The sequence below is a fragment of the Salvelinus namaycush genome, chromosome 16 (genome assembly GCF_016432855.1).
Source record: "Salvelinus namaycush isolate Seneca chromosome 16, SaNama_1.0, whole genome shotgun sequence".
NCBI lineage: Eukaryota > Metazoa > Chordata > Actinopteri > Salmoniformes > Salmonidae > Salvelinus > Salvelinus namaycush.
In genome coordinates, this window is record NC_052322.1 from 36,501,700 (window position 1) to 36,515,740 (window position 14,041).

General features: G+C 46.0%; 1 protein-coding gene across 6 annotated transcripts in view; it reads left to right on the forward strand.

Annotated features, from left to right (window-relative positions):
- The window catches only part of LOC120061350 (membrane-associated guanylate kinase, WW and PDZ domain-containing protein 1-like), a 228,511-nt gene that overhangs the window by 207,288 nt on the left and 7,182 nt on the right, over positions 1–14,041 (forward strand). For 5 of the 6 annotated variants that reach the window (XM_039011100.1, XM_039011101.1, XM_039011102.1 and 2 more), the window contains exons 14-17: positions 2,550–2,641; positions 4,115–4,310; positions 4,605–4,907; positions 9,745–9,948. In XM_039011100.1, coding sequence (XP_038867028.1) covers positions 2,550–2,641; positions 4,115–4,310; positions 4,605–4,907; positions 9,745–9,948 — 795 coding nt within the window. The remainder of the gene's footprint in view (positions 1–2,549; positions 2,642–4,114; positions 4,311–4,604; positions 4,908–9,744; positions 9,949–14,041) is intronic. The other variant, XM_039011103.1, reaches the window with a different exon arrangement.

Below are 14,041 nucleotides of genomic sequence, written 5' to 3' on the forward strand. Positions count from 1 at the left end.
TATTGTCTGGATTCACAAGATCTGTGTCTTTCAATTGCTGTACGCTGTGTATTTTTAAGAAATGTTTTATGATGAGTAATTAGGTAATACACGATGGTCTCTGTAGTTATTCTAGTTGCTTTGGTGAGAGTTGTGATGGTGGCTGCAATGGTAAACTATGATTTATACCTGAAATATGCACATTTTTCTAACAAAACATATGCTATACAATAAATATGTTATCAGACTGTCATCTGATGAAGTTGTTTCTTGGTTAGTGGCTATTTATATCTTTATTTGGTCGAATTTGTGATAGCTACTGATGGAGTAAAAAAATGGTGGAGTAAGAAAGTGGTGTCTTTTGCTAACGTGGTTAGCTAATAGATTTACATATTGTGTCTTCCCTGTAAAACATTTTAAAAATCAGAAATGATGGCTGGATTCACAAGATGTGTATCTTTCATCTGGTGTCTTGGACTTGTGATTTAATGATATTTAGATGCTAGTATTTACTTGTGACGCTATGCTAGGCTATGCTAGTCAGCTTTTTTTACTGATGGGGGTGCTCCCGGATCCGGGTTTGGGAGGAACTAGAAGTTAATCCATGCAGGTGGTGTTGCAGTGCTGGTTAATCAGTGCAGGCGGTGTGGCAGTGTTGGTTAATCAGTGCAGGCGGTGTTGCAGTGCTGGTTCATCCATGCAGGTGGTGTTGCAGTGCTGGTTAATCAGTGCAGGCGGTGTTGCAGTGCTGGTTAATCAGTGCAGGTGGTGTTGCAGTGCTGGTTAATCCATGCAGGCGGTGTTGCAGTGTTGGTTAATCAGTGCAGGCGGTGTTGCAGTGCTGGTTAATCAGTGCAGGTGGTGTTGCAGTGCTGGTTAATCCATGCAGGCGGTGTTGCAGTGTTGGTTAATCAGTGCAGGTGGTGTTGCAGTGCTGGTTAATCCATGCAGGTGGTGTTGCAGTGCTGGTTAATCCATGCAGGTGGTGTTGCAGTGTTGGTTAATCAGTCCAGGCGGTGTTGCAGTGCTGGTTAATCAGTGCAGGTGGTGTTGCAGTGCTGGTTAATCAGTGCAGGTGGTGTTGCAGTGCTGGTTAATCAGTGCAGGCGGTGTTGCAGTGCTGGTTAATCAGTGCAGGTGGTGTTGCAGTGCTGGTTAATCCATGCAGGCGGTGTTGCAGTGCTGGTTAATCAGTGCAGGTGGTGTTGCAGTGCTGGTTAATCCATGCAGGCGGTGTTGCAGTGCTGGTTAATCAGTGCAGGTGGTGTTGCAGTGCTGGTTAATCAGTGCAGGTGGTGTTGCAGTGCTGGTTAATCCATGCAGGCGGTGTTGCATTACTGGTTAATCCATGCAGGCAGTGTTGTAGTCCTGGTTAATCAGTATGTAAAGTAGAGCCAGTAGAATCTAGGTCTGCTGCTGATTAAATATTAACTGGGCCTGGTGATCCTTCCGCCATGGAGCTGATCTTACTGTTTGTTGGGCTGGATTATTAGAATGGGTTAGAGTTGGAGATGGGGGTTGAGAGGAAAGGAGAGGTATTTAATGTGTGCTGGGGCGTCTGTGTGTCTGTTGTGGACTCATATCAGCATTATGGTGCTCTGTGGTGTTGGTGGTGTCAGGAGATAGGACAGAGACAGGACTGAGACAGGGCTAGAGATGAGACCATGCTGGGACCCTCCTGCAGAGGATATTCTTTCTGACAGTTACAGGCTGTGCGTGCGTGCGTACGTGCAAGAGAGAGAAAGATCTGCTGTGCTAGGGACAGGGATCAGTGGAAGGCTAATGACTTATCCAACCTGCACACACACAGTCACACAGTCACACAGTCACACAGACAGACAGACAGACAGACAGACAGACAGACAGACAGACAGACAGACAGACAGACAGACAGACAGACAGACAGACAGACAGACAGACAGACAGACAGACAGACAGACAGACAGACAGACAGACAGACACCTGAGGGCTAATAAAACCTGTGTGGCAGACAGAAGGTGCATCAGGAGAAGTGGTCCATGCCCTGTGTTCAGACTGGCCCTGTGGGTGAACAGACTAACACCAAATTGCCTGTGTCCTCCCACAGCCACGTGTGTTTGTGTTCCACAGAGAGAGACGGAAGGAGAAAAAGAGGCAGAGAGTTAAAAGGTCACATTCATAGAGAGCATGTACATGGCATTTGTTCCTCCTGTCCTCTGGGAGCCAACCCTGCACCTGAGAGAAGGAACCTAATATGCCCAGTGATGCAGAGGAGAGTAGAGAGGAGGGGGTGTTCATACCAGATTGTTTAATAACAAGATCTAACTGAACTGAATTTAAATGTAGTCCAACGCCAGGATAGTGGGCTTGAATCCCGGGACCACCCATACGTAAAATGTATGGACGCATGACTGTAAGTCGCTTTGGATAAAAGTGTCTGCAAAATGGTATATATTATATTATGATTATGAATACTGAACTTAATTGCAGTGTATTGATTAATGCAACAGTCATGCCGTAGGTTGAACTTTCTGAGTGTCAGGTCTACTCCCTGTTTCACCTCCACTGAGCTCTTGTGTTGTGTTTTTTAGAGCCAGATTGCCAGGAGCAAGAGATCTTCCTGTGGCGGAAGGATACAGGTTTTGGGTTCCGCATCCTGGGAGGAAATGAGGCTGGAGAGCCGGTGAGTATCCCTGCACCATTCCTCCACCATATCCCTTGTCTGTCACTGTTAAGTTTGGATGCGCCAAGGAAAAGCAAAAGGTTTGTAATGGGATCTTTTCATGCAGCACACCATTCACTTACAGTGCATTCGGAAAGTATTCAGACCCCTTGACTTTTTCCACATTGTGTTACGTTATAGCCGTATTCAAACATTTATTTAAATGTTTTTTTTCCCACTCATCAATCTACACACAATAGCCCATAATGACAAAGCAAAAACGTTTAAAATTTTTGCAAATGTATATAATAAAAAAATATATATATATATCACATTTACATACAGTGGGGAGAACAAGTATTTGATACACTGCCGATTTTGCAGGTTTTCCTACTTACAAATCATGTAGAGGTCTGTAATTTTTATCATAGGTACACTTCAACTGTGAGAGACGGAATCTAAAACAAAAATCCAGAAAATCACATTGTATGATTTTTAAGTAATTAATTTGCACATGCTTTGTAAGTAGGAAAACCTGCAAAATCGGCAGTGTATCAAATACTTGTTCTCCCCGCTGTATATACTGTATACTATATATATACGATATACTGTATATATACTATATACTGTATATATGCTGACAGGTATTTTAAAACAAGCACACACCCATGCAATCTCCATAGACAAACATTGGCATTAGAATGGCCTTACTGAAGAGCTCAGTAACTTTCAACGTGGGACCGTCATAGGATGCCACCTTTCCAACAAGTCAGTTCGTAAAATTTCTGCCCTGCTAGAGCTGCCCCAGTCAACTGTAAGTGCTGTTATTGTGAAGTGGAAACATCTAGGAGCAACAACGGCTCAGCAGTGAAGTGGTAGCTCACACAAGCTCACAGAATGGGACCGCCGAGTGCTGAAGCGCGTACCGAGTTCCAAACTGCCTCTGGAAGCAATGTCAGCACAATAACTGTTCGTCGGGAGCTTCATAAAAGGGGTATCCATGGCCGAGCAGCCACACACAAGCCTAAGATCACCATGCACAATGCCAAGCGTCAACTGGAGTGGTGTAAAGCTAGCCGCCATTAGACTCTGGAGCAGTGGAAACTCTGTAGTGATGAATCACGCTTCACCATCTGGCAGTTGGACGGACAAATCTGGGTTTGGAGGATGCCAGGAGAACGCTATCTACCCCAATGCATAGTGCCAACTGTAAAGTTTGGTGGATGAGAAATAATGGTCTGGGGCTGTTTTTCATGGTTCGGGCTAAGCCCCTTAGTTCCAGGTCAGGGACATTTTAACGCTACAGCATACAATGGCATTCCAGACGATTCTGTGCTTTGGGACGGAATGGAACATCAAATGGTTTAATTTAGCTGCGTTGAACTTGAACTACAAGTGAAGTACAAGGCTGATTTATATGTATCATGTTTTGTAGATCTAGAGTATTCCCATAATGGAAGTACAGAGCTAATGTATCTGTATGGTATTTTGTAGATCTACATTGGGCACATAGTGAAGTATGGAGCAGCAGATGAGGACGGGCGTCTGCGTTCGGGGGACGAGCTCATCTGTGTGGACGGCACGGCGGTGGTGGGCAAGTCTCACCAGCTGGTGGTGCAGCTGATGCAGCAGGCCGCCAAGCAGGGCCACGTCAACCTCACTGTCCGACGCAAGAGCTCAGGATACGGAGGTGAGGACGGGTCACAGAGGCATATGCATACACAGGCAAACACTCACCACACACACTCACCACACACACTCACCCACACACTCCCCCACACACACTCACTCACCACACACACTCACCACACACTCCACAACAGCGGCCACCTACACTACCCACGCTAGTTAAAACCTATTGCTTATTGGCTCAGTGAACTATGACTAGCCCGTGCCAAACATAAGGGGGAAAAATATATATATTTGCTGAACACCGTTTTTATATTGCCTGCCCAACTCTTCATTCCCCCCATCTCTTCTTCAGTGGGTAAAGGGGAGGGTGACGTGCCCCCGTCCCCGGCCTCGTCACACCACAGCAGCACCCAGGCCCCCTCCCTGACGGAAGGCAAGCGGACCCCCCAGGGCAGCCAGAACTCCCTCAACACAGTCAGCTCCGGCAGTGGCTCCACCAGTGGGATCGGCAGTGGGGGAGGAGGGGGCTCCGGCAGTGCTGTGGTCCCCGCAGCCCTGCAGCCATATGACATGGAGATCCAACGCGGAGAGAACGAGGGCTTCGGATTCGTCATTGTGTCGTCGGTCTCCAGGCCTGATGCTGGGACTACTTTGGGTGAGTGGGATGGGCAATGCTACGGTGGGCTGGGTTATGGTGAGCTGACTTGGATGGGCAATGCTACGGTGGGCTGGGTTATGGTGAGCTGAGTGGGATGGGCAATACTACGGTGGGCTGGGTTATGGTGAGCTGAGTGGGATGGGCAATACTACGGTGGGCTGGGTTATGGTGAGCTGAGTGGGATGGGCAATGCTACGGTGGGCTGGGTTATGGTGAGCTGAGTGGGATGGGCAATGCTACGGTGGGCTGGGTTATGGTGAGCTGAGTGAGATGGGCAATGCTACGGTGGGCTGGGTTATGGTGAGCTGAGTGGGATGGGCAATGCTACGGTGGGCTGGGTTATGGTGAGCTGAGTTGGATGGGCAATACTACGGTGGGCTGGGTTATGGTGAGCTGAGTGGGATGGGCAATGCTACGGTGGGCTGGGTTATGGTGAGCTGAGTGGGATGGGCAATGCTACGGTGGGCTGGGTTATGGTGAGCTGAGTGGGATGGGCAATACTACGGTGGGCTGGGTTATGGTGAGCTGAGTGGGATGGGCAATGCTACGGTGGGCTGGGTTATGGTGAGCTGAGTGGGATGGGCAATACTACGGTGGGCTGGGTTATGGTGAGCTGAGTGGGATGGGCAATACTACGGTGGGCTGGGTTATGGTGAGCTGAGTGGGATGGGCAATGCTACGGTGGGCTGGGTTATGGTGAGCTGAGTGGGATGGGCAATGCTACGGTGGGCTGGGTTATGGTGAGCTGAGTGGGATGGGCAATGCTACGGTGGGCTGGGTTATGGTGAGCTGAGTTGGATGGGCAATACTACGCTGGGCTGGGTTATGGTGAGCTAGACTTTGCTACTATGCTGGGTTTAGTTGCAATTTTTTGATAACTGAGAATCAGTTATCATTTGCTCTCGGTTGAGCTGGGTTGAACTGATAATATGGTTAAATCTGGCATGTAATCTTGGCAAAGCCTGATTCTGCTGATTGACTTTACTGTGGTTCCGAACAGACCCGAGGACAACCCGGTCCAATCCGAGTTAGGGAAGCATCAGAGAAATATATTTTTAAGATACTTAATTAACCGGAGATGATAAAGCATAAGGGAGGTAGAGAGTGGTGATGCTCTAGCAGGGGCTGTGTGAGTGTGTAGGCTACTGGGAGTTTGACCGAGTGACACAGTAACAGGGAGGAGGGAGGGAGAGACAAGAGACCGCAACCAACCAGGCTGACTCACGCTATAGTAGACTAATCGCTGCCATAGCTAGATTATTCATCATCCAATATGATTACTAGTGCCTGTCTTGACTGCATCAAACTGGGAGAAGCTAGCTAGGCTAATTGAGGCTGCATGCGCTTTCTCGTCCTACACGATTACAAATAACAACAACTTTATTCAGAATATACAGTAGCAGCCTACCTGTTGGCTCTTGGTCATTGTAGACTATCCTTCTCCTTTAACTTTTAATTACATCATTTGAATTCCACTTTCCATTGATTAGATATCTCCTAACTTTTGCCCCACACGGAGGCTCTATGACTGTAGCCTACTGTCACTTTGATGACTTATGATTGGCCAACAACAAGCTACCCCTCTCGTGAAAAGCAAAGCAGCAGCATAAATTATAACATGTCTCTCTATCTCTACTGCAGCAGTCACGTACGGATCAGTTAAATAAAATAATGTAAACCCAAGTACATGAGGGATACTTTGTATCAGCGGTTGGAACCTAAATTATTTAGTTCTGAACAGAAGCAACTACATGGTAATTTCATTCCACTGTTGCGACCAGTAAAAATAAACATCTGAACCAGATAAACATGCTGGGCAGGTCATTGTTTTGGCCCTTATTCTGAATACCATGGCTATGCCCCCATAAGATGACAATGCCCCCATCCATATGGCATGAGTGGTCACTGAATGGTTTAATGAGCATGAACATGATGTAAACCATATGCCATGGCTCGTGGTGGCACAACGCCCTATTAAGACACTTTATGTTGGTGTTTTCTTTATTTTGGCAGTTACCAGTACATACACAGTATTAACAATCTTTTTTGACAAGCAACCCTTTAAAGGTTAACTTATGCTCAAGAACAGTTCTCAAGTGATTGGGTAGACGCTAAGCCTAAAAACGAATATCAGAACACTCCTCCTGATGTTATTCAGACAACCTATTTCCTTAAAAAGTCCCTCTCAAAGTTTTCAAAGTGAGACAAGGAAATTGTGAAAAAGCATGATTCTGCCAAGCAAGCACTCCAGTAAACACACAACCCTAACAGTGCATCAGCACCGCCCGCCAGTCCGCTTGCCACTCAGTGACATGATTGATCATTTCTTGGGAGTGGAATTACAATATTTTGACAGTCACTCCTCATTGAGTTCCCACCTGCTTTATTAATAGCAGGGCATCCATTTCTAACAGGAGTGGACTTAATGACACAGCCCCGAGGTCACAAACCCAACAATCATGAGCTTAGGGAAACAGAAATCTCTTTATGTGCCCAGGCACATTCACCGCCAGGGATAAGCCTGGTTGATGCTTTATCAAAATCACCATCATCACAGATTCAAAAGGCAGACTTGTAGCCGACCCTGGCTGATTCACTCAGCATGTAATTGAAGTTCCACCGAGCACAATCTATAGCTGTCCATACCGTTTATCTATGAAGGCAAAATAGTGAAATTGGCCCCATTAAGGTCACTCAGCCGTCAACGAGGGATTTTAAATGTCCTCCTCTGAACAAATGTGGTATCAAGCTCCCTCTGATGAGTTTGCAGCACCAATGTCGCTCCAAGGTCTCCTTACACAGCTTGCCTGATGACCAGGAAGATGTAGCATGGTGTGAAACATGCTATAGGGCCAGGCTACTATCAAATAGATGTTTTGTTAGCTACTGTGCCACGCAAAGGGCCCGATTCCATTGATCCTGCGGGCTGTAGTTGAAGCCCCATAAAATAGAAAGTAGAGGTACTCCCACACATTGACTCGGTACCGTTACCCCCTGTATATTGCCTGGTTATTGTATTGTGTTGCTTTTAATTATTTTTTACTTTAGTTTATTTGGTAAATATTTTCTTAACTCTTTCTTGAACTGCATTTTACGGGCTTGTAAGTAAGCATTTCATGAATTCGGCGCATGTGACAAATAAAGTTTGATTCGATTTTTTATGTATCATTTATACAAGCAGGAGAAATCCCATTGAGACTTGTCTCTTTTTTTTACGGGTGACCTGAATGTGCTCGTCTGCATCGTCTGCAGCTGGGTCCTCAGACTAAGAGTGACAATACCTGTCTCTGTCTCAACTGTCTCTGTTGGTGTCTCAAATTATACTCTATATTCTCCATGTATTGCAGTACTTCTGACCAGACAAGAACTCTATATTCTCAATGTATTGCACTACTTCTGACCAGACCAGAGCCCTATGTGGGTATCATTTGAGAGTTTCTTCCTGTCTCATTCTCTCTCGCTGTGCCTGCTGCTTTGGCCGCATCACCACTGTGGGGATGGGATGAAGGAAGATGCTGATAAGGGTCGTTCCTCTATCCAATCTCCCCTTCTACTAGTAGAGGTCCAACAGAGAGACATGATCACAAATGGATGGACATGCACTATCTATGGATTCTTCTTTAGCCTGAAAGGACCAGAGATGTTTTAGGGTATTGTGACGGACAAAGAGCTTTCCGCTGGCTTTATCCCTCCCGTACATCATCCTATGCAAACCCCTTTTCTCCCTCCAGCCCATCCTCCCATAATGAACTGATGTGTGCTGGTGTTGTGCTCAGCAGATTGGGTATTAAATCCTGGGTATTTGTCACACCCCGTAATGTCCCATATCTCATTATTTGGATAGAGTGGCAGGATACAAGTGCAGTTTTTAATCAAGGCGTAGGGAGGGGAGCTGGTAGCACAATGTGATTTGATAAATATGGATGTGGGATAGAGAGCGGGAGGGGGAGAGAAAGAGGGGGGAGGAATGGAGAGAGGCGGGAAGAGAGAGAGGTAGAGAGGGGGAGGGATGGAGGGAGAAAGGGATGGGGGAGGGAGAGAGGGCTCCTTAGGGTCTGTTCAGAGCTGCTCTTTAAACAACATGTGCTGTAGTGAACACTGTCACTCTCCTTGTACAGCCCCATGCAATGCTAGCATCTCTCTGTCTGTAGCCTCTCTGATATACTGTAGTGCATGTTACTCTCTTGACGTCTGCGAGGATCCTGAGATTCCTCAGTGTCACTCTTTAGGAATCCATCTCATTCTCTGAGCCATTCCGAGGGCCAGAAACTCAATTGTCTCCAGTGACTTACCACTCCGCTGTGGCGTAGGCTGTATCCTCCACATCAATCCATGACTCCAATGGGGAGTGGAGGACAATCGTAAGGCCGTGTCAAGGCTATAGATAGCCTCCTGAGCGGGGGCCACGAAGGGCCCAGACCAGTTCCATGTGATTTAAGTCCCATCGATTAGCACGTCAGGGGTGCAGAGGACAACAGTAGAGAAAGCGACAGAGACAAGGGAAAGTGTCTTCTCCCAGACCATTAATTCCTTAATGACCACCCAATACAAGTCTGTCCACCAATAGGGATGTAAGCTGTGTTCCGCATGCATGCTCCTTGATTGGACCATTGTTTCCAGTGCAACGGTTGGCTGGTTCTTGGGTGGTGCTCTCTGGGTGAACGGCCTATGGGGGTTTGGATGATTAACCCTTTGCTTCCCTTTCTCTTTTTTCCTTCTCTTTTCTTTTCCCATCCTCTTTTTCTCTTCCCATAATCCAATTATGTAATCAATAACCAAATCACATTAACACCCACCCACACACACACACACTTACTACACATTAACATCAAAGCTGGAAATGCATGTGTGGCCATGCCCCACAAAATAGGGCGCATCATCGAGGGGAGCCCTGCGGACCGCTGTGGGAAACTGAAGGTTGGCGACCGCATCCTGTCCGTCAACGGCTGCTCCATCACCAACAAGTCCCACTCGGACATCGTCAACCTGATCAAGGAGGCAGGGAACACCGTCTCTCTGAGGATCATTCCGGGTGACGGTAAGACTTTGTGTTTTTTTTCTCTGGGCTGTTTTATAATGCAGTAGGGAGGAGAGTTATGCATGGCCTAGTGGGAGTCAGCGGGCACCACGGCTCTGCACTGGCAGAAGCACTTTGCACCAACCTGGGGAGCTACCTTGGGCTGCGAGAGGCCATGCTCCCTGCCCTGTGCTCAAAATGGGAGACTGTGAATGAGAAGGAAGATGTTGTCACTCGATACTTTTCTGTAGTTAGTTTTAAGTTTTCCTCTCTTATGGTTAAAGGCCCAGTGAAGTAAAAATAAGAATAATACTGTGAAATTGTGAAAATGATGCCCTTTTAGTATAAGAGCTGTTTGAAAAGCCTGTTTGGTGGGATGGAGTTTTGATCTGCCTGGTGACATCACCAAGCGGTAAATGAGTTAATAGACAAATAAGAAAGAGAGTTCCAAACCTCTCTGCCAATAACAGCTAGTTTTCAGTTTTCCCCTCTCCCTCTCCATGAACAGTCCTAGCAACATTTTTGCTTGAGGAATTGCTCTTTGCTAAAAAGCTATTTTTATTCATTTTTGACCGTTTAATTGAAAACAATTACTGTAAGGTATTTAATTGTTACCCAGAAATTATTTGATATTGAGACGGCTGCATTGTACCTAAGGTTGACTTCGACCCAGAGCTTGTGAATATCCCTGAGAGTGAAACCACATCAGAGATGAATTTGTCAGTTGACGTACAGTATGTGTGTGTTGATTGTAGTACAGCGTCTGATAGACACACTCATGTCATTTTGATGAACTGCAGTCCGCCAATTTGGTATTGGCTGCTACTTTGTAATGAAGAAAAAAGTTAAATGTGGTGTATATGTAATCAGTGCATCCTGTTAGTGTTAATCTCCTCAGTCTAAATGGAACAAGGTGGCAGGAAATGCATACGTAATACTGGTTATGGCAGGAACAGTCTGTGACAGGAAGCTGTCTCCTTCCCCATGAGTAGGCATGTGTTGTGTTGTTCCCTGTCCCAGAACGACAATAAAGCCAGCCACTAGAATGCCCTGTCATTGGCTGAGCTGAGAGATTTGGCCCCTAAAAGGCTAGGGCCGGCTCTGACTACGTGAGGATATGGATGTGGGTATGCAGACCCACGAGCCACTGCGGCCCCTCATGATGAGTTCTATTTTTTTGTGGCCTCCACCGCCATCAAAGTTTCCCATCCCTGTTCTAGAGAGACTGGTAAAATGTAGCTTAATTAAGATGGGAGCCGAGGAGAATCAGTAGCACAAACACAAAGGAGGAGAGAATGCAAAACCACTTATTAAACAAAGCGTGGCAGTTTTTTTTAAAGATCACAATGACAACATCTACACAGGCAACATGTGCACCGAGCTAAAGTCAAGAGCTGCCGCATACAAGGAGCGAGACACTAATCTGGACGCTTATAAGAAATCCCGCTGTGCCCTCAGACGAAACCATCAAACAGGCAAAGCGTCAATACAGGACTAAGATTGAATCCTACTACAACGGCTCTGATGTTCGTCGGATGTGGCAGGGCTTGAAAACTATTACGCACTACAAAGGGAAACCCAGCCGCGAGCTGCTCAGTGACACGAGCCTATCAGATGAACTAAATGCCTTTTTTGCTTGCTTCGAGGCAAGCAACACCGAAGCATGCATGAGAGCACCAGCTGCTCCAGATGACTGTGTGATCACGCTCTCCGTTGCCAATGTGAGCAAGACCTTTAAACAGGTCAACATTCACAAGGCCGCGGAGCCAGACAGACTACCAGGCCGCGTACTGAGAGCATGCGCGGACCAACTGGCAAGTGGCAAGGCCAACATTTTTTCACTCAACACAATGCTACAGATGTCTCAAGTTTTGAGGGAGCATGCAATTGGAATGCTGACTGCAGGAATGTAGACAAGCTGTTGCCAGAGAATTTAATTTCTATTTCTCTAACGAATGTCCACCTCCAACATCGTTTTAGAGAATCTATTGTCGTCGTGTGGGCGAGCGGTTTGCTGATGTCAACGTTGTGAACAGACTGCCCCATGGTTGCAGTGGGGTTATGGTATGGGAAGGCATAGGCTACGGACAACGAACACAATTGCATTTTAATGATGGCAATTTGAATGCACAGAGATACCATGATGAGATCCTGAGGCCCATTGTCATGCCATTCATCCGCCGCCATCACCTCATGTTTCAGCATGATAATGCACGGCCCCATGTCGCAAGGATTTGTACACAATTCCTGTAAACTGAACATGTCCCAGTTCTTCCATGGCTGCATACTCACCAGACGTGTCACCCGTTGAGCATGTTTGGGATGCTCTGGTTTGATGTGTACATCAGCTTGTTCCAGTTCTCGCCAATATCAAGCAACTTCGCACAGCCATCGAAGAGGAGTGGGACAACATTCCACAGGCCACAATCAACAGTCTGATCAACTCTATGCGAAGGAGATGTGTTGCGCTGCATGAGGCAAATGGTGGTCACACCAGATACTGACTGGTTTTCTGATCCACACCCCTACCTTTTTTTTCAAGGTATCTGTGTCTAACAGATGCATATCTGTATTCCTAGTCATGTGATATCCCAGTCATGTAAATCTAATTAATTTATTTCAATTGACTGATTTCCTTTTTTACATTTGTTTATTAATTCAACCATTTAAAAAAAACAAGCACACATAAAACTTGAAAGAGCCATACATGAGTTAAATCATGGAGGATAACACACAACGTCTGGGACTTATTTCCATTGTGGTCTTCTTGAAACGAGATGGCTAGGCAAGATCGAACACGGTTGAACACAGTATTGAGAGCGAGATAATAAAACATAAAAACAAAGAAGAACATCTATCTCATCATTGCAGTTACATTGTAGGGGACAGTCATATGGGCACAGCAGACAAATCGTTTTTTACTTTCTTTTTAAAGCTGCCCAGAGACAACATCGTTTTTATGGGCAAAGGCAAATCATTCGACTCTGAGGCTCCAGTATACCAGAAAGTACCTTTCCCAGCATTACTCCTGAACCTGTATAAGCACACATCAGCAACACCTGATCTGGTGCTGTGATTGTGTGTATCCTTAAATGATTTCCAAAGCTTTTTAGGGTCATTTTTGTTGTCAATGATTTTATCAGCAAAGTAACCCCTCATTGCTGGGTTCCCGAGTGGCGCAGCGGTCTAAGGCACTGCATCTCAGTGCTAGAGGCGTCATTATAGACCCTGGTTTGATTCCAGGCTGTATCACAACTGGCTGTGATTGGGAGTCCCATAGGGCGGCGCACAATTGGCCCAGCGTCGTCCGGGTTAGGGTTTGGCCGGGGTAGCTCGTCATTGTAAATAAGAATTTGTTCTTAACTGACTTGCCTTGTTAAATAAAGGTTAAATAAAATGAGCTTCATAAATCCTGCTCTGTGCTTAATTTCTGTGACGTTTATATTGGACAAAATCAGGCTGCTCGAGAGTTCTAAAATTTCTTAAAGCCTTATTCCTTGCATGCCCCCTAAAAATTTCAAAACAGTATTTTTTGAGTCCTCTGATTCTAACAGTTTTGTGACACTTCAATATATCTTTAAAACTCTCCTTGTGCAAAATGTGAACTGTACCTTAGTCAAATCTTTGAAATTGTTGCATGTTGCGTTTTATGCTTTTGTTCAGTATAATTCTAGTCTACAATTTTATTTTAATGGCAGAACAACAGTCAGAGATAGAAGCCATTCAGCCACGACCTTCCTCAGCCAGACGGTGTCATTTTGTGTGGCGACATTTGTTCTTGAATCGTTCAGGTTGTGTCCCCCAGAGTGCTCCGTGAGGAAAGGCAGGCAGGGCTGTCAGGGTGGCGAGGGAGAGGGGGAGAGAAGGATGAATGAGTCAGGCTGGTGCTGTCGCTAACTTCAGGCAGAACCCCATTCCCTCTATAAGTAACCAATGTCTATGATGACTAATGTGGGCTGCCGTGCTGTGGCTTGTGGTGCAACACAATTAGATTTGCAAGAAAGGAAGGACAGTTACCCTATTTGTACTTTTTTATGTATTTTTCTTTCCCCTTGGAATTAAAAAAAAACAGAACGACTGAAGCGGAGAGGCTTGTTTTCTTTTGATGTTCAAG